This window comes from Sturnus vulgaris, chromosome 6 (assembly GCF_052056855.1).
Source record: "Sturnus vulgaris isolate bStuVul1 chromosome 6, bStuVul1.hap1, whole genome shotgun sequence".
Classification (NCBI taxonomy): Eukaryota; Metazoa; Chordata; class Aves; order Passeriformes; family Sturnidae; genus Sturnus; species Sturnus vulgaris.
The window spans coordinates 42,954,061-42,979,733 of NC_142248.1; the positions used below are offsets into that span (position 1 = coordinate 42,954,061).

Consider the following 25,673-nt stretch of genomic DNA (forward strand, 5'->3'; position numbering starts at 1 on the left):
GCAGCACAGCCCCAACCAACACACTGATGATTTTTTCTTCATAAGAAATCAATATATTACTAATTAATTTATCAGTAAGGCTGGTGTACCTTGGACAAAACTGAAGATGCTGAAGGAAACAAGTCCTGCCTATTCACCCCTGCCTACAGCCAGAGCCCTGGTTAGCACATGTGTGTGTGTTTGTTGGGTGTCACATTGGAAGCCACATAAGTGCACACACACCACCCTGGCTGACCTTAGAGAACAGGATTCTTACACAGGAAATTATGGTGATGGGCAAGTACCAGAATGCCCAGGACCCCAAATCCTTTTGTCCCAGAGCTCCTCTCTCATTTCCAACCTTGTGCAGAAACCACTCAGCCTTTGCCTAGAAACTGCCATCCCACTCACACCCGCCTTTCTGCCCCAAATCTCCCCCCTCAGAGTGATGGTGCCATGTCCCCCCATGTTCTCCCCAAAGCACCTCAACATCCAAGTCCCCACATCCTTCTCCATGCATCTCCTCTGCTGCCCTGTGCTTCCCCATCCCCAGCAGCCCTGATTCCACGCCCCAGCACAGCATCACTGCTGCTGCCAGCACTTGATACTGATTTCCCTGCCATATTTCTCCAGCAACTGCCTCCCACTATGGCCAGTCCTCGTCCGCCTCTCGGCTCTCCTTGTATGACCAAATCTGGCAAGAATTTCAGAAAAGCCAGCTGGAGGCTGTGCTTACCCAAAATTTGTCTGAAGGTGGCCCTGAGAACAGGGAAGGAAGAAAATACATGGGAGATCTTTTAACTGTGCTGTGAGATCAACACACTCCACATGGACAAACAGATTCTTGTCCATTGAGAAATGCAATAACCAGGAGTGAAACCAGGCTGTGAGGTAAGTCTGCACACATATGCCAGTCTCTCAAAGCAAGACAAACAGACACTGCCCAAATGAGTGCTGACTCACAGGAATCTGCAGAGCCATTATCCCTGCTCTGCCATTCCAGGTCACCAGCGCTCCTCCAGGTACACAATAGAGAAGATGAAGGAATGACACGGAACTGCTTTGATCAGCAGCAACAGAAGAAAGGATTAGAAGAAAACACGTGATGTTCTCAGACAACTGCTAAGAAAAAAAAAAGGATCATGGCAGAAAGGTCACACATACTTCTATGCACATATACAAATGTACTATAGCTTCACTAAATGACTTCAAATACTTCATTGATCTTACTACAGTTCTTTAAATGTTCTTGCTGCTCTCTTTAAAAGAATTTTCCTCTTTAAAAAGTCCTCAGCTGAATGTCATTCCACATCCAGTCTGTGAGACTGGAGACAGTCTACCAACCATTTGCAGAAGAAATCAATGTTTTTTACTGTTAAATGACAATTAAGGTGCCTGAACTATTTTTTTATGACCTAAATTCTAAAATATTTACTTCTGTGAAGTCCTCTTTACATAGTCATCTTCAAGGACATAAGAAGCTCTTACAAAGAAGTAAAGAACAGCCTACTTTTAGCATGTACCTAGGTAGAAAATAAGCTTGTATGAGGTCAAGGAAGGAAAGTTACTGAATTTCCCCTAAAATGTAAAAGCAGGGGCAGTAAGTGCTATGAAAGGCTGCCAGGGAGACTGCAGAGCCCCCATCTCCAGGGGTCTTTCAGAACAGGGTAGAACAGATCCCTGCCATGAAGTACCCCTGGCTCTGCTCATGGTCAGGGGAAGGACCCCATGACCTCCCAAGATGCCCAACCAGCACTATGATTATACAAATTCACAAGTACTTGCTGCAATTTTGGCACCATAGCTTCTCTTTTTATTAATTTTTCTTTCCTGATTTAAAATTCTACCCTCACAGAGGATCTTTGTCAGCTCCCAGTTTTTATCATCTCTATTAAGACATAATGCTTGTACTTACCATTTTGGACAAGGTATTTCTTTCTCTTTCACTCCAGCACTTCTTTCTCATGTGTTTACTTTTAAACAGTGCATCAAACAGCACTGTCTAACAACTTTTTGCCTTAAAAGTGTGGTTCAATAATTTTGCAACGTTCATTTAGCCCAAACTCTAATATTTCATGTTTATGATGTTTGCAACTCTTGGCCAAAGTATAGCATCAAAGGAGCATGTATGCACTGAATTGTATCTTGTTAAAAAGAACAGCAGCACTGAAAAAAATTATATTGGAACAATCTATAAACGTGTTTACATTATATGAATGATTTGCTGTTCCTTCACAAGGCATGTAGGAAGTCAGCACTTCTCAAATGTGTAAAGTATTTCCATGTGCTTAAAGCGTGATCTTTCCAAAACAAACAATGATTGAGAAATTTTTTATTATTCTTTATTTCCCTGCCAGCTGTTTTTTTGGACTCTCCTCTCAGCCACCTTCTTTCTTTCAGCCAGATCTCTCCTTATTGCTCACAGTAACACCTACTCAAGCAAAGGTACATTCAGAGCTGGAAGACTCAGAAACAGGAGGATCTCAGGCTGATTTAACTGGCATTTTCCTTAGATTACTCTACAATGTGTCTTTGTGCTATCTTAGCTAGTGGCAGGTCTGGCTGCTGCTTGGGATGGAATTTGGGCATCCTATATTAGAGCCTGAAGTCCATTCCTGCTGTTCTGTCCCAGTGCCTGCTCCCATACAGCAAGGAAGCAAATGACAACCTGACTGAACTCTCCCAGCAGCCTTCTCATGGGACCAGAACATGCTCCATGTCACTGAGATGTCCTCTGAAAACTGATGAAGAAGAGTCAGGCATGCAAGTAAGCTTTTGGGCAATTCCAAAAATCAAACAGAACACTAAAAATCACAAATAAAACAAAACAAAATGAAAACCCAAACCAACCCAAACAAACACAACAAAGAAACTATCCACAAAAAAAGAGATCATTTAAAAAACCCCTAATCCTAAAAACAACTCCATTCCAAAAAGTGACAGCTAAAGCACAGATATGGTCCACTGCTGGCCACAGACACTTTAACTAACAAGCACATTGGTCATGCCATTCACTCCTGTACAATTAACACTGTTAACACTATTTCATTTACTAAATTCCAGTCATTACAGCTGAACAAACTTATGGGTCTAATTTGTATTTATACTAATACGTGTACATAAACATGTGCTGCTTCAGACATGTAAAGGAGCCATAAAGCAAATGAACAAATATTATTTTAACAGAGCAGTATCAGAGAGCCCAACCATAAAAAAGAATCAAGTCAAGCAATTCTGATTATGTCTGTCCACCAAACAGCTTAATTTCAACTACAGCATATTTCCTAAGGTATTCCAAACTAAAATCCTGCAGAGAGCTATGGGGAGACACAGCACTGCACTTTCAAAATACAGTCTCCTTTTCCAAGGCCATTGCTGTGTAAATGAAGGGAGGGGAAATAACAAATGCTTTGCCTTTTTTCCTCCAGAAACATTTCTTACCAACATAAGAAACAAAATACATTAAGTCAACATCATGTGCTGAATGTTTATGCACTTTGATATAACAGTAATTACTTAGTAAGGCTAGAATCCAATTAATGTTTCAGTCCATGGGCTGGAGTGTACAGGAAGCATACCGATGAAAAATCACTTAAATAAAGTTTATCTGGCATACACTTCAAAACCAGAGTTCAGAAACTCAAAGCACAGTTCAGCATGTATGTGCTTGACTCTTAACAAAACATCTTTATTTAAACAGAGGGCTAGAGATTTAGTATGACAAATGTATTTACTACTGCTAATCATTCTCCATCAAGCCACTCGGAAGTTGCAGTCATATTGTATTTATAAACTTAAGAGATTTAAGGGAGCAGTAGGTGGGTCACAGGACTGAGGATCACTTTTTAAATCCAGCATGTTAGTCCTAACCTGAGTTATATCATCCAGCATATTTGGTGTCCCTCAGCTTATATATTTGAATTTTATATCCATGTATTGTCAGAAATGGTAGAGATCCAGCAGCCACGATTTTTTTCCTCTCTTCAGAAAGTGTCCTTCTTAGCAAATCAATGCTCAGTGTTAAAAACAAGACACCGTAACTGATGACAAAAATTCAGTGCAAAAGCAATATGCAATGTACACTCTGACGAGGGTGAAATGGTGCTCAGCAACTGCAGAATCCCACTTGTCCCAGGGCCACGTGCATCCCCTGTGAATCTCTGCTCCAGGGAAGCTGCTTGGCAGGAATGCTGCTTCCCTGAGCACCTCCACCCAGAGACCCTCTGAAAAGTGCTGTGACACTCCTGACTGGGGCATTTGGAAATTCTGGAAAGGGATTATGCTTTGTGGAACTGACACCGAAGCCAGAGTGCTTGAGCTGGGACACAGCCACCACACACAGGCACAGAATGCTCAGTGCCACTGGAAATTTTACCTTTACATGCATGTCCTCTAAACAAACACATCTATTACAAAAGGATCTATATGTCTAAACACACTAGTTACTCTTGAAAATAAGCATCGTGATTTTGCTGTGATTCTGAACTACCAAGAGTTACAAAGAGGGAAACATTCCACCCAGCTGTAAAAGAGAAATGTGCGTGGTATGAGCCAAACGAAGATTAAAAACAAAATACCAATTAAACTCAAACTGGCATTCATTTCAAAGAAATCAATTCCATCTGAAGAGTTTCAGTCTGAAGATAGACCAGCTGAGCTAACAGTGAAGGAAGCCTTGACTGCTTTATTTTTTAATTTTAGGCAAAAACTAAAAGCACCCAAAAAACCCCCACCACACAACTAAAACACACTGCACCAAAAACAACAAACCAACCAACCAAAGCAGAGCAGTAAGAGTTGGCAAAGTAAGGCCCCCTCAGGAGCTGCAGAATAGTTGTAGCCTAAACCACAGTGTGACATGCACCTCACTTACCTCAGAGTACCTGGCATATGTCTAAGCAACTTTGAAGGAGCATAATTGATTAAAAAGGTATTTTGACAGACTTTTTTGAGTTTGGAACAGGATTTTGGATAATTGCTCCATGAGCTATAAAAGAAACAGACTGAAAAACAGGAGCAGCCCCTGAGAAGTTGTTTGCACAGGAAGCAATATTGCAGGAAAAGGCAATAATAAAGAACAGTTAATTTGACCTGAGCTGATGAGGTCAATGTTTTAAAAGAAAAGCTCCATATAACGTAAAATAAGAACGTTATTTCCCATCAGAATAATACTGCAAGTGTAACACTGCACAAAATCTCTTCCCTAACACTTGTTATGTGCAGCTTAGTGGTAACACACATTCCTGAGGTGTCCTAGACATCCTGTGTCTGACACAAATCCATTCCTCTGAAATATTGGTTCTATGACTGCTCCCTCCAGCAAGCTCTGGCTGCTCCAGGCTGCGCACTCCTCTCCCCAGCATCCAGCTACTAATAACCTGAAACTGCAAGAACTGGAATAAATCTGGGCAATATTCAGAGCCACAAAGTTATATTTAACACCGCTGCTGTGATTTGGACAGGGAAGCAGTAGCTGGAGCAGATATTTCACTCTTAATTCGCTGCCATTCAGGGGTGCTGTTGACAGGAGATGGAGCCCAGCTCAGCGGAAGAGCCACGAGGTTTGGAATTTAGTAGGGCTGGATCCTATTCCTCCTTCCTCCACTGCTCTGCTGTCTAATCCTGGGTGAGAACATCCCCTCCGGGCATCTGCTTCCCCTCCCTCCCTGACACATTTATTTAAACTGCAAATTCACTGGGGTAGGGACCATCGTGGTAATGATAAAGCACATACAGCACTCCGCACTAATAGTTCTATTAATAAATATTCCCACTGCTATTAAGTAATAAAACAAAAACGATTATAAGAATTGAAAGGTAATTCTGAGTAATGCAAGAAGGCAAACTCTCCCAAGCAAGAGCAAGCCAGGGGACACCTATGTTGTTTTCCAGCATTTTTGGGCAATCCAATTAGAGGTAATTGAGTTTTTAACTGCATGAGATTACTCCAAGAATACCATCACTAGAGGCTAAGTGTACTGAGAGGCTGGGGGAAGGGAGAAAAGAAACATTACAGAACTGGAAGGAATAGAAAAGGGACAGACACACAGCCTGAAATGTGCTGGAGATGGCATGAGCTGAGCCAGTCTAAGGCACTCAGATTTTCTACAAACATGGAATCCACAGCTGGGCCACAGACTCAAAGGTTCTGTGTTCCCAGTTCAACAAATTAAATAGGATTAATTAAATACATCCACGATTCTATACATTTTTAACCATAATGGTGAGGTAAAGCACAGACCTTGAAAAGCCTTATACAGTTCTGTAAACATCAGAGGCATAAGAAGGAAACTAAATTCATGTAACACAATTAATACCTGTCTCATTTGCAAACTGCCATTTGTCTGCAATACATATGAGCATCTCTTTTACACCTTAAAATGAGCTCCACATTAAAGCTACCTGACAACCAGAAATGGTCATTACATTCACCAAGAAACAGAAGAATGGTTCTCTTGCCAGACCTTGCTTTGCACCTCCTGACAAGCCCTAGAAATGTGGAAACATAATTCATTTCAGACAAACTTCGCTCTTTTAGACAGCTGCTAAAGTCTGGAGTACCACAATTGACAAGAAATCTCATTTTTAGCACTACTGTAGCAGTTAAGATTGCTACAGTTTCTTTTGCAGCTTTACCCTGATTTGTGAATTTAATAAGACTGCTTTAAAATATTCAGATGTGCTGAAAGTATATTTCTTAATATGATGAACATGATAAGGAAAAAAGCCTGGCAGCACTGTCTTCCCCTACTCAAAGAGGTAAATCAAACTGATTGATTTGGAATGTAAGCTTTGTGCACAGAGGATAGCATTTACTGAAAAAGTTAAAGAGCAGACTACAGAGGAAAAACTTCTTCCACTTGAACGGAGAAAAAAAAAAGGAATTTCAGAAAAGGAAAAGTGAAGGAGACCTTGTCCCCATGAGCTAATTGTCTGTCTCATGCTATAGGGGATGCTCTTGCTTAGCTTACAAGTGAAAGACATTCCCTCCTCCCCCTGCAAGCAGAGGAACTCACAGCACTTATGACACCTTAAATGAGCCAACTTCCTTGAGCATTGCCCAGGAGATTAGAATCAACATGCTCCTAACTCAGACACCAAGAAACATGTCTGATTAGCAGTCAGGCAGAAGAACATCTCTGACCAAGGAAAACACTCATGTTCAAGCTGAAAAAAGCCCAGTGCATTGCCACAAGTGGCATATATTCATATCCTTTGTGTAAACACCAGCTCTGGATCAGCCAGCATCTCAGCTAGCTAGCTGGCTTCCCTTCTTTTGAAACAAAATTAGAGGAAAACATCCATCAGAAAAGGTCAGTGGCCAAACTATTAGGAAAAAATAAAAGCCCAGGAGAAGGACTCACATAGTGATTCTTTAAATGTGCACTGCTAAGCCTCTGACAGTGGGCACAATCCTGACTTTTCACAGAAATGCACTGAATTTGCAGAACTGTTGTGCCAGAGCATTAATTAGAATTATATTTCTTAAGAAATATAGCTTCCCCTACCAATAGGAGTGGTGTGAACCCCATGGTGTAGAGGGGAACAAAGCCAAAGCAGCTACAAAGAGCACAACAAAAGCACCACCCACTTCACGTGGACACCTACGCAAAACGAGGGGACTGAGCATCTCAGGTTCTTAGAAAAACACACAGCCTGGCAAACAAGCATGTCCCAAGGTGAGTGCCAGGTGGGAACTCACCTTACACTGGCACTAGAACACGCCTTCATGGATCATGTGCATGAGCAGAACTGCTTTTCACAAAACTAACCCTGCTCCGACGCCAGAAAATTTGCATTTGATAACTACAGTAACTTTCCAAGATGGACCCCAATCCTAATCTGAAATCATCAAGAATTTAAGATTTTGTTGCATTCCAGAGCCAATTTGTTTAATTCCAGAGCCAATGCGCCAGCAGAACATTGTGTGAACTTTAGGTCTCATTCATTCCTTCAGTTCCTATTTCGATGGTATTTGTTTAACTAAGGTTACTGCTTCTTGCTACATTTAATGCTGCACTGCTCAGACTTGGCATGTTCTGTGCTAATTGAGTCAGACCTTAACCATCTCCCAAACCAGAGGCAGAATGCAGCACACAGAGCAGATCTTTCTGCCTTTGAATGGACTTTTGTGGCTCCTCTTTGCACTCTTTCTGATTTTTGCACTCAAAATGCAGCCAGCACAACTCTGCAGTCCACAGCTCTTCCCAATATTGCATTCAGAAGGAGAAGTCCCTTCCTATTTATTGCTGGACTATTCATATACCCAAGGTCCCCCCACATGCTGTGGCTGAGGGTCAGACTGGTTTACTTGCTTAGCTAAACTTCCAAATCCTCTTCCCAGAGCCTGTCATTTACTCTTCTAGTTCTCATTTTGCATTTAGCTCTATTAAAACACATGTCATTCAAATGAGGCCAGTTTGTCAAAGTGACCCTGTAAACTGCCAATTTGCACATCATCCACAGAAATTCAACATCTGCTTCCAAGCACTGAGCTGCCTCCTAGCAGAACACCCAGAAACATTCCCAGGCTGTGGAAGCAACTTCCTCAAAAATTACAAAGTTAGACAGTTCATTCATTTATTGTGCAGAGTATCAATATTGTTATTATTGTGTAACAGAATTTATTTGCTTTAAAATAATGTCATGTAATAATTAATCAAGCACCTGTAAAGAAAATAAGGAAACATTCATATTTCTAAACAAAACATGTAATTTTGTTGGTGTAAAATTTTTTATGTAATCCATAATCCATAAATAACAGTCACAAACTTCAAATGCTTCTATCCTTAACTTTACAGTTTAAAAACATTAATAGAAATTAGTACAGTTAAACTGTTGTTTTTTCAATTGAGGACTAAGATCAGTCAGGGTGAGGTATTTTCTGTTTCTTGGGATTGAACAAATTAAATTATTTATGTATTCACATTTTCTGAACACTGATGAATTGGCAATTAGTTATCTGGCATATCCCCTATTATTCCAAACATTAGGATTTATATGTCCTGCTGCTGAAAACCTCTTCATCCAAGTCTTTTACCATTCATGGTGAAAGTCTACTTAGGGCTGCGATCTCAAATGTCCACTACCACATACTGCATTTAATATTTTAAATTAATTAGAAAAATACTTCCACTGTGATCATGACATACATAAGCTGATCTTCTTTCTTTTCCCACAGAAAAGCCACAGCTTTAAGAAATTCTGACAATATACTTTAAGAATATATTTAAGAAAAAGTACAGATATTCAGACAGAGTATTTTTCATACAGAACAACAGGCATTTTCTCTCCACTGGTTTTTCTACACAGACAGAAAATCTTTCACAAAACATATCAATCTCCCCCAGACTGTTAGATTTTAAAAGAAATTGACCTTTACACCACAGGAAAACAAGAAAACAATCCACACAGCCTTGCAAAAACTGACACTTCTTTTGGAAAAATAAGCTGCAAATGCTTCCACACTGTGAACACTTTGACAGATCAATGAATGCAGCACAAATATTCATGGTAAAAATAAATCAATTACTGATAGGAAACTAGTTTGATGCCCAAATTTTTGCTTTGCTGACTTCTTGGTTTGTTGAGGAGAGTAGAGAGTGTTGGTTATTTTCAAGACATTCAATTTACCATTATCAATTCTAAAATACAAAGTCTAAAAAAAAAAAAGATATTTAAAACAATACAAAGCAGAAAACCAGTAAGGTGTAGAAAAGAGCGGTCACTCGTGCTCCCACCCCCAGCTTTACATTTATGTACACAGGCTGGTGTGCACTTGTACCATGTCATGACACAGAACACGAATGCTGAGAGATCTTCAGCTTCCACCCTAATGGTGACACATTTGCAAAAATACTTGTTGCTTCCCAGAGCTAAATAATAATGAAAATAGAGTCCTTAACCTTGGCATCATTTTCTAGATTGCAAATCTCATACTCACATATTACTCCAGTGCTCAAAATGAATCTGAAGAAAGTGCAGATGATTCTTGAACTTCCAAAATTTCAACTTCCAGAATTGGTACACAAACGAGAAAAATAATTCAAGGACACCACAACTTCAGAGGGAGAGAGGTATAGTTTCTTTTTTGACAACTACACAATGAAAATTCTCCATATATTTGTGATGACCCTTCTGGGTGGATCATCACAATATTCCAACTAGCAGGATTCTTCAATTAATTCCTAATTACTTATTTAAGTGGAAGAGAACAATCTATTTCATGTAACATGCAACTCAGGTTTAAACTACCTCTGAATTTCATATGAGGAAGCCCCTGATCTTCTGAAAGGTATTAAAAAAAAAAAATAAACAAATCTTACCATTTTGATGCCAGTGGAAAACGTGACTGGTTTGACAGGTTTGGGTTTTTCCAGCTGCATTTCTAGCTGAGTAGATCTGTCCTTGTGCTGAGCTAAGAGCAGAGAGGCAGGAAGATCAGAGCTCTCCTGTAAACACATGAGGAATAAATTTGAGTCCTAGATCAAAACAAATATTAATTAACACTGCATATTCTTCCAAACTGCAAGCTGTGACTGCAAGGCCATCACTAGGAGAACAGAGAATGCCAAGTATCCTCTCCCTCAGAAACAGTTTACAGAAAACGATCATTTGCAGTAATCAGAAAAAGCTGCAGCAACCCCATAAATCAGAGTAACCTGCAAACAGCCATTTTAATAGAATCCTCATTAAAGACAATATAACATGCTCTTTATTCCAACTGGCCAATGCAACAATATTTATTAAAATAAAAAAAAATTAGAACTTAATCAGAGAAGGAATAATACTGAGTAGTATAACTTGGATCAGATGTTTATCTAAGACACATTCTTTCTACCAATGAACTCAGACCAGTTTGAAATTGTTTCCCATTAGATTTCACCTGAGGCCGTTTGGAAATGATCCTTGCTCTGCTCTGCACAATGGCACTATTGTAAGTGCAACCAACAGCATATTTATTTTCTCCTTCAGCAACTTATTTTTAGGGAAGCCAGCCAATTTTTAAAAATATATATATATAAAGTAGTAAAAAGAATAGTTAAGCAAATGAATTGCTTAAACTGTCAGGACAGAATGATTATTAACATACATATATGTAAGTACATTTTTGAGAAAGCCAGGAAATTATTGGCCAAATAATTTTCTAAAAGACTAATGTGACTATCTACATGCACACAGAAATCCTTGAAAATTCCCAGCTAGAATCACCATGAACTTGAGAGCAGAGAAGTTCAGACAGATTCTTCCTGGACTGCTCTAGCACAGCATTTTATTCCTAAGGCCCTCACACATCACATTTACTTCTGTTTCAAGAGCCAAGCAAATACTGAACTATGAACCATATTTGTTTCTCACAAAACTAAACAGATTTTTATTGACAGGACTGTGTTTTTTTTAATCATTCAGTTCAAGGCAAGGAGTTGGATGTTTTTATTGCCACAAGATGCCTTGCTGTTTTCATGGTATCTAGAGAAATCCTCTGAAGTGATCATGAAGAACAGTCACGTTGTTCACTGACTTTACACATAATTTTCCAGTCTTTTTTCCTCTCTATATTTTATTTCACTCCCTTTGTCTTACCACTAGAATGCAAGATAAAAGCAGAAAAATCTCACATGACAAGATCTGGTCCAGAATCATGAATACAACAACTAAGGCATAGGTTCTTATTTGCATTTCTGTGATCAACTGGGAGAAGGGGAGGCAAGATGCTAAAAACCTAAATTGTAGAGACATCTAATTTCTGTATAACTGGGAGAAAATTTAGACCACAAATGCACTATTTTAGAGTCTGCTTCTTTCAAGTGTTGTCCATCTCTAACCAGCATGCAGCACAATGTGCTGCCAGCTGTCAGCAGAGGTTAAGGACGTTGAATTCTTCCAATCACCAGATTTAGGATGTTGGGTGAGAAGGGAAGAGCGAAAAGCATTCTCTTCTTCTTTTTGATGTTCATATTCCTTAAACGCTCACTGCATTTCTAATAAAATGATTCAAGGAAGCCAATTTTGAACCAACTTCTCAAGAGTTCACACAATGACCAGTAACCAGATTACACAACTGTGGGAAACCCACTCTGTGCCAGCAAGGCACCACATCCTGATTGTTTGTCCTTTTGAATATGCACAGAGCCCTTCTGTTAACTATTAACACACGTGGAAGTTCCAACCCTGTGTTTATCCATACCAGCAATTTTCTGTATGGGAAAACAAACCGTCTACGCTGTGAACAAAGCTGGTTATACGCAACAATTTCTGGAAGATTTGTCTCAAAACTCTTGAGGTTCTGGTGAAAGTGTGGATATGACGTCTGTAACGCCTCTGCCTGACTCCAAACTATGCCACAGCCCAGGGAAAACCTGCTCCTCTGCCAGGTGCTGCAGCCCCATTGTGCTAATGCCTGCGAATTATGGGCTGTTGAAGAGGAGAGTGCAAGTCCCATAAAACACAAGACATCTAAGAGATCATCTCAGAATCCTCTATATACATGTCAGAGAGTTTGTACAGCACATAAAGGAAGTGCTTTAATATTTTACTCAGCCTGGATTATCCAAGACTATTCAAGGTTTAAAAAAATCCCAAACAAACAACAACCCAAATTAAAACACTCATATAGCTCCTCCAGTGATGCATAAAGTGCATTTGAGACTGCAAGTCTAAATTACAACAGGGTATTGTGCTTTTAAAGTGAGAGGTTTTATTGTAAAAGAGGTGGCCTACAATGAAGGTAAAATAGAAATTGCCTAATTAGTACCGGGAGGCAAAAAGATCAAACTGCTTTTCCAGTGGCCTGAAGAGCCTGGGTCCACCCCAATGCCTTGCTGACCTCTCCAGCACTTCAAATTGGTCTCCTTCCCCTCCCTGTTCCCAGCCAAGGAAGGGTTCATGGAGCCTTGGCCCCAGGTCCAGTCCTTTCTGTGTGAGACCCTGCACTCCCCAGCCTGGCAAAAAGCCAGGGCCCACTGCACAACATTTAGAATACCAAACATTTTTCAGTGCCTCTGGACTACTTAAATTATCAGCTCTTTGAAGATGGAACAGCATTCTCCAACACTTCTGTACACAACTGAGAACTTTACTCCGTATGAAACCACCACAAGTAACACAGAGAATGACCTGAACCACCAAGATGGTGAGAGGGAAGGAGAAGCTCTCCCATGAAGAAAGGATGAGAGCATTGGAATTGTTCAGACTAGAAAAGAGAAGCCTTTGGGGTGACCTAAATTGTGGCTTCAGTACCTGAAGGGAGCTGACAAAAAGAGATGGAGAGAGACTATTTACAACAGCCTGGAGTGACAGGACAAGGGGGAATGGCTTCAAACTGACAGAGGGCAGGTTTAGATTAGACATTGGAAGAAATTCTTTACTGAGGGTGGTGAGGCCCTGGCACAGGCTGCCCAGAGAAGCTGTGCCTGCCCCAACACTGTGAATATTCAAGGCCAGGTTGGATGTGGCTCTGAGCAATTTGCTTTAGTGGAAGTTTTCTCTTCTCATGACAAGAGGTTGGAATTGGATTGTCTCCAAGGACCCTTCCAAGCCAAGCATTTCTATGATTCTATGATATTTGCAGCTTTGTAAGATTTCTGCACCGAAGGTAAAATTCATTTCTTGACAAGGAAAATAGTCAACATCTCTACTTGTACAATAAAAAAAATGTGTCTTAAATTTTTCTTTGCTGCCCAGTGGCAGGGGAGAACTTGGAAAAAAAAATTACCAAGACCTACCTACCAGTAGGTCTGGGCTGTAGGCTGACCACAGCAGGTGATCTGTCCAAAGGCAATGTCAGAATCCCACCTTCCTCTGCTCTCAAAATCCTGCAGAGTCAGTGGTGTTACCACTGGTATCTCTGTAGCCAGAAATTAATCCTTTTTGGTTTAGCACAGAACTAGCAGCCATAGCCATCAGATTATTTAATTCTTTACCCTGCTGCTGCTTATGCTTGGCATTTGCTGCATTTCTCAAGTTTTACTCATGATAAGTTTCATTTTCAGATTTGCAGCACAGAATTAGAGGGATTTCAGAGACCATAGGAAATGTTTATTTGTTTAACAACGACTGGTTTTCCAGAGGCTTTGTAAGTCATTATACAAACACTTCAGTGCTGGTTTTATAAACCTTAGTAATATTACAAAACAAGTTTTGGCTCACATTTAAGTTGATACTGCCCCTTCAGAAACAGACACTCCAGTTTCCTCCCTCAGCCTTTAAAAATCACCTCTATGTTGTTTTTAGAATATTAATATATGTTTTAATAGCAATACATATGCAATCACAGTTAAAACTACTTATTTTAGTCATCTTTTAAGGGTTATTTATAGCTATTCTTTTTGCAAGCCACCTGGTGAAGGTTTCCAGTAAAACCAAATACTGTGCTGAAAAAAAAAATTAAACAACCAACCACACATCACCACTGCTCTCTAGTCAGTTAGGAGTGTGTTTCAGAACAGGATTTTTAAAAGTCAGAAACTAAAAATCTATATTCTGAAAAATTAAACTCAAATTCATAGTGGAGTCTTCATTAATTTTTCCACTATTCCTAATTGTGTGGACTGTAAGTACATTTACCTTTAAAGTAAAAATGGATTGCTGGATGTAAAGAAACAGGCTTGACTTTTTTTTAAATAACTTTTCTGTTCGTCTCTGGTTTTGTCTACAAAAGGAAAACCAATAACAGGTTGCCAGGAATCTTTGCCTGAAGAAAGGCATCTCTTCAAGAGGCCCTGAAACTCTTAAATTGTACTTAGATCCTCTCTCCATGTCAGTGCCTTCTGCACTGGCTCAAAGAGGAATGTTATTTTTTCAGGGAAACTAAAAAACGTTCTATATATTGAATAAGAACTGAGACTACAAAGCAGGAATTAACACTGTATTAGTGTGAGATGCACTGATATAAGAGAGAAAATACGATTTAGATATGCCAAGCAGCTTTAAACCATGCTGACATAGCTGAACAAGTGTATGTATGCAAGTATCCTTTTTCTGATTTCCCTCAAGGTTACACAGAGACTGTGTGTACACAGACTGTCCTCATGGGTGTTAAACCATGTGTGTGTATCCATGACTGCACAGACACTTGTATGGAAAAAACTGAGATGTGAACCTTGTTTAAGTAACACATTTAGTGAGTTTCTCTATGCCCACACATGATTGCATTTCAGACGCAGAATCAGTAAATGAACCAAGATTACCACGATTTCCAAAAGTAGTCTGAGTTTTCCTCTGTTTGTATATACAAACTTCATTTGCTTCAAAAGCAGCAACTTGTACAGGAGTTGCAGTAAGAGAACATGACACACTCAAGGCAAGAAAGCTTTTTATTGTAGTAGCTTTTGAATATAAAGGGACCACCAATCATTTAAGTGCTCTGACTGAGAAAGGGCTGACCAGTGCTTGGATAACTCATGAGGTTACTGTCCCCTGCTCTCCACCATCTCCACTGCAGAGGTGGCTGAGTCTAGAAGCACCTCCTGATGACCTTTTTGCTTCCACACACCAGACTCTGAGCCACTACTCAGAACTGCTTAACAAGCCGACAGTGGTGGAGTCCAATTAAGTCTACAAATCCTAGAAGCACTCTTCATCCAGCCCCTAGCTTACCAAAATCAGAGTGGTTTACAACACTGAAATAAGTAACAGGTGAGGGAATGGAAACACAAAACATGTGAAACAGGGAAACAGGGACAGATCTGTTAATTCCATGCAGGTAGCAGTGATAGAGATGAATATCAATGCTACTGAACATCCAAAGCCTCTGGTTTTGTTACTCACCAGATCATCCAGGAGTGCCTGTTTATTCTTCCTTTTCATCATCTGCTGTAGCTGCTCTTCCTTCTGCATGAACAGCCGCCTTTGTTCGCTTTCCTGCCGCTCCACCTCCAGAGCCTCCTCCAGCTCTTCCTGCTCCCGTGTCTGAAAGGGAAATCAGGAATCAGCTCACAGCAACCCCACAGCTCCACTGCCCTCCCAGGGACCCTGGGCAGGCCATGCAAGGGGAAAGCAGCCAGTTCTACCTTTTAAAGCAGAATTTTAAGGTGATTATGGATGATTATTCTACCTCCTCATTGTCCTGTGTAAAGTTAAGATTTTTAACTTGCTGCTCACTGGAGCCTGGATCTGACTCCTTAAATATTAGGGAATGGGTTTTCCCTACACTTTCACTCAAAAGTGAGCTCCTCTGGGATCCCACACATCCTATAACTCAATAATGTAAGTAGGGTGAACAAAAATAATCCCACAATACTACTACTGATCATCCCACTCAGCAGCTGCATCTTCTTTGCAAAGCACACTGTGCTTATCAGTGCTGTAGAAGCAGAATGAGAAATTACAAATATGTGACTATTAACAGAGAAGCCTATAACTTTAAGCATTTAAGCATTAACTGTGAAAATGTCACATTTTCAGAAAATAAGGAATTTTTCCTATAACCTGGATTGCAGTCATATGACATGAGATGAAAAGAAAGATTACTAGTACAAAATGACAAGTTTCTGTTATAGATCTATTTCTTGGCAAGTCATTTCTTAACCTGCAAACCATTAGGTAATTTGTACTTGAAAAATCACAGTGAAAGAATTAAAAAACACAAGAGGGCTCAGAGACAGAGGAAAATAAGGGGATTAAACAATTTTATAAAGAAAGATCAAAAGAACGTCAGTTTGGTTGCAACAAGGTACAAGGAAAAACATACAGGAAACATCTTCCAAATCTTCTCCATCAAATATACTAAAGCAAAGGGAGATGCAGTAAAAATGGCAAGATAATTAAAATTTTATAAACTTAAATGGATGACTTATTGATGAAAGGAGTTTCAGCAAAACATCATAGGGGAAGACACTGATTTCTTCTCTGTGGTGACAGGACCTGAGGGAATGGCTGGAGCTGTGTCAGGGAAGGTTTAGGTTGGATATCAGGAAAAGGTTCTTCTCCCAGAGGGTGGTTGGGCACTGAACAGGCTCCCCAGGGCAGTGGTCACAGCACCAAACCTGACAGAGCTCAAGGAGGGTTTGGACAATGCTCTCAGGCACAGGGTGTGACTCTTGGGCTGGTGCTGTGCAGGGCTGGGAGCTGGACTCAATGATCCTTGTGGGTTCCTTCCAACTCAGCTTATTCTGTGATCATTGAAGCCAAGACCATAGTAAAGTTTGTTCTAATCATAAAGTTGTATCATAAAGCACACCTACCCAATAAAAGCCAGAATATGCCAAAAAAAAAAAAATCCCTTTACCAGACAGATCAAGCCAGTGGGTCCCAGTGAGGCCCAGTTACTCCTGGATGCAAGAGCTGACAGATCTCCTCACCTGCCACCAAGCCAACAGAAGCTGCTCCCATTTTGTAACTGGTGCAGTGACACTGGTATAAAGCTGGTCACCAATCAGTAACCACCTGGAACTGGGCTCTCTTTGCATTTAATGAAAGGAAGAAAAAACAAACAAGAGAATCCCCAAACTTTTAACTGAGGTTATGTTGGAGAATTAAGGGATTTAGTTAGTTCAGTCAACAAAACTGAGGAGCTCAGGGTACTTTGAGACATTCCAAGGCTCTTCCACATTTATTTAAAGATTGCCTGGAATTTACACTAAAACAGAAGAAAACTTCTAGGGAAGTGCTGACAGACCTAGTCTGAAGAAACAGCCCAGAAAAAAATATAGTCAGAAATAAGTAAACTGATAAACAAACCTAAACCAGAGCAGACTACAGGAAAATGGAAGAATTATCATGTGTCAGATCAAATTCTTTAAAGGAAGACCAAAGAGAACAGTAAAAGAGAAGAGATGAATTCAATAGGCAGCAAGGGTTGTGTCCAGACTAAAGATAATCTAAACACAATTCTAATATGTGAAGGAAAAGATAATGACGGTGAAGCCTGGAGTAAACTCAAGACTACAAGTGAAAAAGTAAATAGAAAATAAAATCACATTTCACCACATTCAGGAAAGGATAATCAAGAAAACATGCACATTCACATCACAGAATTCAGACACAACTATTTCAAGACTGCACAAAGCAGCAAGTGAAATTAAACATCTAGTGATAAAGTAGGAAGTAACAAGTTACCCTGTGACTGGAGAATTGCAAATATTTAAGGGAGAAACACTGGAAAAACTGTACTCCACTCAGGGTGCAAGGTTTTATAAATAAAAAGTATATATAAATATCTATATATTAAAAACAATTTATAATTACAAGAACACCAAGATTTTCACTATTTTTTCTAAAATACGAGAGAAGAACAGGCTTAAGATCAATGTATTTCCAGCAGAAAAGGGAAAACAGAGTTCCTTTATGAGAGGCATTAAGATCTCTGCATTCAATTCTGGCCCCTTCTGCTTGCCAAACACAAATTCAAATTGGAGCAGGCAAAAGTTAACAGAAACAACAAGGGGGACAGAAAATATCTATACCCCTCAGAAGCAACCTATTACAGTGGATAGAAAAAATTTAAGTCAAGAATGAAAGGACAATGACTGGCCATAAGAAGTTTAACCAAGAAAGTAGGACACCTTTTACCATGCACAGAGTAAAGACATTCCAAAACTTGCTAAGAGCTGGAGAGGAAAAGCAACCCTTCATTTAGGAGAGGGCAACATTTATGGGCAAGATCATGCAGTTTTTGTAATAACCACTGTGTAAAGTCCATTATTATGTTCCAAATGTTGAAAAATAAACTATGAATGTTTCAAATGTTAAAAAAGAAAAAAAAAAAGAAAGAGAAATGTCTCCAGCTCTCCAGTGAGTCTGGATTCACACAGGCTTGCCCAGCTTCCAGCAGCCAGCCCCCAGCACAGCAGGACTGTGGAGCACAGCAAACAGAAGTCCTGGGGGCTTGAGTGGGTCCAGGGTATTACAGAGCTGCTTGACAGCATCACACAGGCCCTGCACAGGCTGTCAGAGCCACTTCCTTGAAGGGAAGGTGGGCTGCAGGCAGAGCTGTTCTCACTGTGACCCCAGAGGCTGCAGCTCCATTGTAAAATAAGACATGCAGCCAAAGCTTTGGCAGGTCTCTTCAAGCTCTGAAGCAGAGGATATTGCACAGTGTCAGAGACAGGATAACAGATCAGAGATGGACCCCTAGGGAAATTTCCTTGCCTTTAAAAGGAAGAGGTTCAAACAAACATTTTTCAGATTCCAATCTCCTCCTGTGAAATCCTAGAGCTAAAGAAATCACTCAGAGTTTTGCCACAGACTTCATGGGAGTGAGGATTTCACCCCTACTGATTTGAAAGCAAGTCCTTAGTGCAACTGGATTACAAACACAAACCCTTGTTATGTCACACTCTGGGCAGACATTTTCCTTCAAGAACTGATAACAATGTGTATTTTAATGCTGAAAAAATATTTAACAGATTAAACTTTTCTTACAGGAATAAATGCATACAAGTTTATTTTTAAAGAACAAAATGATATGTGAGCCATAATTTAATGAATGAATCTTCAAAGAACCCTGTGTTTTGCATACAGATCATATATACAATATCCCTGATGTTACTGTTATCAGCTCTTGAACAAAAGTTTTAATGTTTGTTTCAACATCTTTCATTTTGAATTTTGCATAAACCAGGCCTGTGCTTTGCCTCAATTTTACAACTCTCTCCTGGGAGCTTCACAATGTCTGAGTCTGGATTCCTTTTTTCCTTCAGATGAGAAAGGAACAATTGTCCTGGTGTAGGAATGAACTTCATGTCTCCTGGATATTGTCCAACGACACTGCCAGCACACATGCCGTGGTGATGTATTAGACACAGGCTCTACTGCCTTCCCCCCTTCTCAAGCCCTTCCCAAAATAAAGCATAACTACATTTCAACTATCAACCTCAATACTTAAATACAAAGAACTCAGCACAGTGCTTTCATCTTTGATTTGTTTTAAGAAAGTACTCCACAAATCCTTTAATTCTTTAACAAATGAATAAAAAATGTAGGGGAAAGAAGTTAACTAACCAGTTTTAACTTATTCTTCTGAATGACTTCTTTGTTATCCTTTTGATACAGCTCCATTTTCTTTTTGGTGTTCTCCAAGTCCACATTGTTGGTCAAGTTAAATACTGCATAAACATTATAGAGACAGAAAGCAAAAGTATTAGGTCAGCATGCATGACTATGACAAAGAAACACTATTCTTATGCTCTCTATCCCTTCTAGCCAAATATAAACATTGCAGTAACAGAACTTATTTAAACATGCCATATAAAGACAGAGACAATCTGCTAAGTCACTGTACTCCAATGAAAGCCAGCAGAGATTCTGTAGGTTTGCACTTCTGTAGGTTTACACATCTGTAGGAGATTAAAATTTGAATCTTGCATCTCATTTTGTGACATTTGTAACGATACATATGAATAACCATCATATTATTCATAAAATAATGATCTTTCCAAGTAGTAGTTACAACTAAGACCACAGTGATTCCTGTAAAATTAAATTAGACCAAACACAGGCATATGAAGACAAGGTTAGAAATTCATTTATTCCATTTCACAAAGAATAGCTAATGCACAACGACTACAGTGACTGAATTCTCAGGTACACAAAAAAAAATTCACATTGTTTGATAACTTAAAAGGCACCAATGTACAATTACCTTTATTATGAGGAATCTGCAGATGCCTGCAGATTAATAGGTCAGCTGACATTCTTTTGATGTCTCTCAATGGTGACAGACCATATCTCATGTAATTATGAGCAAGCAGGGTCGGCCAGCAAGCTCCATAGTTTAGCACAACATTCCCAATTATCTACACATGGCACAGATGATATCTCAAGAAATTGAACAGTTTCTATAATCAACAGCTTGAAAGATGTAGATGGTTTGGATGATTTGTAACTTGATACAATGCCTGAGCCCTTCACCTCTAGGTCACTGGTTCACTTGTGGGTCAAGTGAATTCCAACTGAACGCCGTTATCACTGGGAAGTTGTTTGGTGATCCCCATCCAGAGTGGATGCTGGGCTCATGCCCATGGCCTTAAAGCGACTGAACAGTGCCAGCACACAGCACTCAAAGCCTCCAAGAGCTCTGTCACGTGGCTACAAGAGCAGAGGAGAAATTTGTGCTGCCATTGATAAATCCTTCGCAAGAAGCCACCATGCAGTGATGGAGCTACACCAGACCCTGCAGGGGGGAAGGAGGTTCTTGTGGAAACCCCAGCATGGCACTGGGGAGGTTCTGGTTCAGTTCTCTCTTCTCAGGCTTTTAGGTAATCAGGGCTGAGCTAACCCTGGGCACAGATACCACTGCCAAATCCTTTGTACCAGTGAGGCTGCTAGAGAGGAACAGAAGGAAGCAGCACGAAGTCTGTTGTTATTCACAAGGATAACACACACCTCAGTTTGGGGAAGATCATATCCCTTCTTTATATAAATATATCATATCCCCACAGGTAACAGGGCAAAAATGAGCATTTAGGAGAGTTCTAGGCAAACCAAGAGTAGCCCAGAATGGCAAACCAGGTGAGAGTAGTGAAGGAAACATCAAGAAATCAATGCCAGGAACAAACACAAATAAGAAGGAACAGGAAGGTCCAAAATGGTAGAGCTGTGGGATGCAGCTCAGCTCAATACTGCCAAGAGAGGCATTCCTGTTGTTATGTCCCTTCTCCCCAAGCACAGGCCTTACTCCTTCCCCTGCTCTGATTCCAGAACTCCCTCGGATGCTCTGCAGTGTCACCAGAAATCCTCCAGTAACCTGAAGTGGCTCAACACAGGGGTCCAGACAAGTGCCAGAGAGGATACCAGGGAAGTAATAAAAGGCTACAGATGGCAATAGGAATACTCTCTTTCCAAGAATACCAAACCACCACATCATCTTACTCTTATTAAAAATACTCAATTTCCTCAAACTGCAACAAAGAAGGGCTCAGCAAGATACAGTCTACGAACTTCCTAACCTTAAAAAATAAAAAAGTCATATTTATTTTTCCCTTTTTCCAAATAATAAGCAGTATCAAGAATCAAGATGAATGACATTTCAGCTCAGTCTGGCTCCTGAATCAGCTGAACTCTTCCAGCCCCACCCCAGCATCCTCAGTTCAGGAGGAAGATCTAAGATGGCCGAGTTTGTGATTTAAGAATTTCAGAATCAACACCTGGAGTTGAATTTTTGAACTTTGCCATTGTTCCCGGTCAGACCACTGGGCCTCTGTACTGGAGATCTCCCACTGGCAAGAACCAGGAGAAGGGGAATAAAGGTTCCTTTCTCCTACACACCACCTGCTGTATCCCCATACTATAGCTTCAGGCAGCATTTCTCCCTGTGGTCTTGATCTCACCCCAGCTGGAACCTCTGGGCACTGCCATAACCCAAACAAGCCAAAGTTCAGCTCCTTGGTTTTTGGAAGCAAGCTACCCATCCCAAATGCTTTGGAGTTTTTTTCCTCTCCAAAAGGCATAACATTTTCCCTATTTCATATTGTGACAAACACACCCTTTTTGGTTGTAGCAACCTCTCCTTAGTAAAACATTATTTTAGTCTAAATTTTTAGTATTTTAATGACCATCTGACTGCCAAATTCCCAGCCTACAGTTGCCCACTGACAAGAAATTTTAATAACTGAGTATTAGAGCAGAGAAGAAGTGTCATGTGAAAATGCTGGCACACAATCAGCCCAGGGCTCTGCAATGACAGCAGCTGCATGGGAATGTCAGCACTTCCTACAACTTAAATCCACACAGCAGCTCTCTAAACTCCTCAATGACGACACAAGAAACAAATAGCATATGAGCCATGCTGTGCTAGCAGGATGCCCAGATGCCACCTTCAGGTGCATGAGGAGATGCCAAATTGCCTTTAGGCTCCTGAATATCGTGAATACTTCTCTAAAAATAAATCCAGCAATAAGCTGATGATCTCTGTTTTGCAATTATTGCTGCTTGAAACCTTCAGGGTGTTTTTCTTGCTTCTTTCTCAGATATCTTTATTCGGTTCAACTGGTCACAATTTGGTCTGCAAAACAAGAAGCTTAAGATTTAAAACTCATACTGGGAGAAAGCAGGCATGTTTTAAACTCGAGCAGATGCCTACATTTATTGAGACCTGCTTACAAAAACGGGTGTATTTTGATACTTCATAAGAAATAACTTCTCTATCTAAAAAAATCTATTTCTGCATCAATGTTTGGGAAATTTTCAGCAGCCACCTGCACAGTCACCCTAAAAGCCCACTGCTGTGCTCATGGTGAAAGTGTTTATCCTCCCTTGTTTTCCTGCTGTGGCTGGAACCAAACCACAGCTACAACCCTCTCAGCAGCCAGACCTGCTCACACCATGCTGACTCTGCTCTGTCCATTTCACTCTGCTTTGTCACTCAAGGATATTGTAGGACACCAGCAATCAGAAATTCGAACTTCCAGCACCCTCAAAGGTCAGAGCAAATTTGCCCCAAAGAATCCTGATATATAGCCACTGATGAGGAACAAGAGTGGAAACACTTAAGACATTTTGTTGCAAGACGAGAAACAGTGTAAAAAAAGTATAAAAAAGTAAAACACTGGAAAGTGTAACAGTGTAGCCTGAATCTGCCTACATCAACTTCAGTGTCACCAGCTGCCCTTCAGGGCATGAAAGCAGCATCTTCCCTCCTACAATAAACACCTACCAGCAAAACAAGCTGCTCTTTGACACTGCATGGTTACCAGTGGCCAGCCAGCCAGCCCAAACATCTTTCAACATATTTTCTAATTAATTTTTCATGAGCTCCAAACGTCTTTTCATCAATATTTATAGAATACAAATTCTTGCCATTGTATCCTCACAATACAGCTGACAAGTCTGTTTTGCAAGGGGCACTAGGCCACAAAAAATAATTAAGATATTATTTCCCTCTCTTGTGCCTTCTCCCCTCCACAAGTTACTTGGCATTTAAATCCAACAACTATAAAACCAAAGAACACAGTTGCTAATACTAACATACTAATTTTAACACAGCTAGGACTATGCCACACTTTTTTTATTTGGCCTGCCTTGAATTTTGCCAGAAGTTTATTTTAAATATAGTTCTTAAATTAAAAAACAAATAAACAACAACAACAACAACAAAAACCCCCACACCACAATAAAAAAAATTATAGAATCAGAAGAACTAGAAAGAGTTAAAAATCCCAACTCATATGCTACACCTACCCTGAAAAAATATTGGTGTAGATCTGAATATGAGTGGCAAAGCAGATGGCTGGTTTGAAAAGGTTTCAAAGAGAAGACAGACTTATTTTTGTCCATGTTGAAATATAGCATAAGCCGATATAAGAGGCCTGAAGCCCTTCAGGGAAAAGAAACAGAAGCTGTTTTGTATGCAACAATTATTTATCTACTTATCCATCTCACATTGGTTGGTTTATAAAATGACTTGCCTTGAGACATCTGTTAACTATAACAGGAAGACTATTGTGTTTTTGTGAAACATTTCATTCTATTTAGGTGAAACTCCCAAGTTCTGAAATTCAGCCTCTACAGGGAAACTTTCTCTATTTTTCGAAACAACAACATTCATTATATAATTCTACAACAAATGGAAAAATATTTTCCTAGTTATAAAAAAGAAAATGAGACAAAAATTTTAATTAAATGGCAAAGAACTTATCCAGAGAACATAGCAGTATGAATGAATATCCCTGTACTGCAGGACTAAGTCCCTCAAAATCTCCCTGTTTTAGACTAAGACTAAAAATTATTAGCATTAGTTCGTTATAAACAACATTCCTCCCATCCTACTACAAACAGCTCCTTAATTATCATCTTCATAAAACCCCAGACTGGGAATGGCAGAGGGCTACAGAGGGAGACACAATCTCATCCTCAGTTTGCCGGGGATGTCCCAGGCTACCCTGGCACCTTCCCTTGGTGCTTTTGGTGCCTGATCTCTGTACTTTTAAAAGGGATAGGAGAGGGGTCACAGAAAAGATGGAAAAGAATTTAACAGGTCCCTTCCAAACAACACTTCTGTGATTATAATAAAATAATTATCAGAAACAATTAAGCCAGAAAAGTCTAGTTAGGTATTAATATTTGTTTCTGTTTATCCTCAGTGGTCTTCTATTGAGTCAATAATTTTTCCAGAAAAATTGCATAGTAATGAATGATTGAAATCACTCAGTCCCATCAGTCTAAAAAAGACCATTTTGGCTGGAGCAGTGTGAAATCTTTGCTCACATGAGATGACTGAAGCAGATCTTTGATAAACCTGCCCAATTTCCAGTTGGGTTATTGCCTTTATCAGGACCAGCAACACCATCCTCGAGAACACACACACACGGAGGGTGAAAAATCCAAACCACAAAACAATAAACAGCACAAGCCACAAGTGATGACAGATAGCAAAACCTTTTCTATCCAAGGATCACTTGTCAGATAAGAGCTCTGAGCAAGACAAGTCATGAGGCAACCGGTATTGCATAAAGTCCTGGAGGATCTGGGAGATACAGGAATACACAAATAACAGCAGCCTCCTGCGAAGCTGAATGCAGGGAATGTTTTTAAAAAGCAGCAATTACCGCTACCAATTGTGCTGTGGTAATGCCTGGGGGCCTCGCTCAGGTACCAGGAGGAGGCGGGTCCTGCTCCGCAGAGCTTTCACACAGGGCTTGGAGAAATGGCTACAGAGATACGGTGGGGAAGAAGAAAATCTCGTAGAAAGAGCAAGTGAAATTCACATTGTGTCCAGAGAGTGCAACTTGTAGCAATACTCAAAGGTTTAACCTCTC

General features: G+C 40.1%; 1 protein-coding gene across 1 annotated transcript in view; it reads right to left on the reverse strand.

The window, feature by feature from the left end:
* MNAT1 (MNAT1 component of CDK activating kinase) overlaps positions 1–25,673 on the reverse strand; it is a 115,073-nt gene that overhangs the window by 50,675 nt on the left and 38,725 nt on the right. The window contains exons 4-6 of the mRNA XM_014871381.2: positions 19,921–20,024; positions 15,748–15,888; positions 10,305–10,430 (exon numbers count right to left, since the gene is read on the reverse strand). Coding sequence (XP_014726867.1) covers positions 10,305–10,430; positions 15,748–15,888; positions 19,921–20,024 — 371 coding nt within the window. The remainder of the gene's footprint in view (positions 1–10,304; positions 10,431–15,747; positions 15,889–19,920; positions 20,025–25,673) is intronic.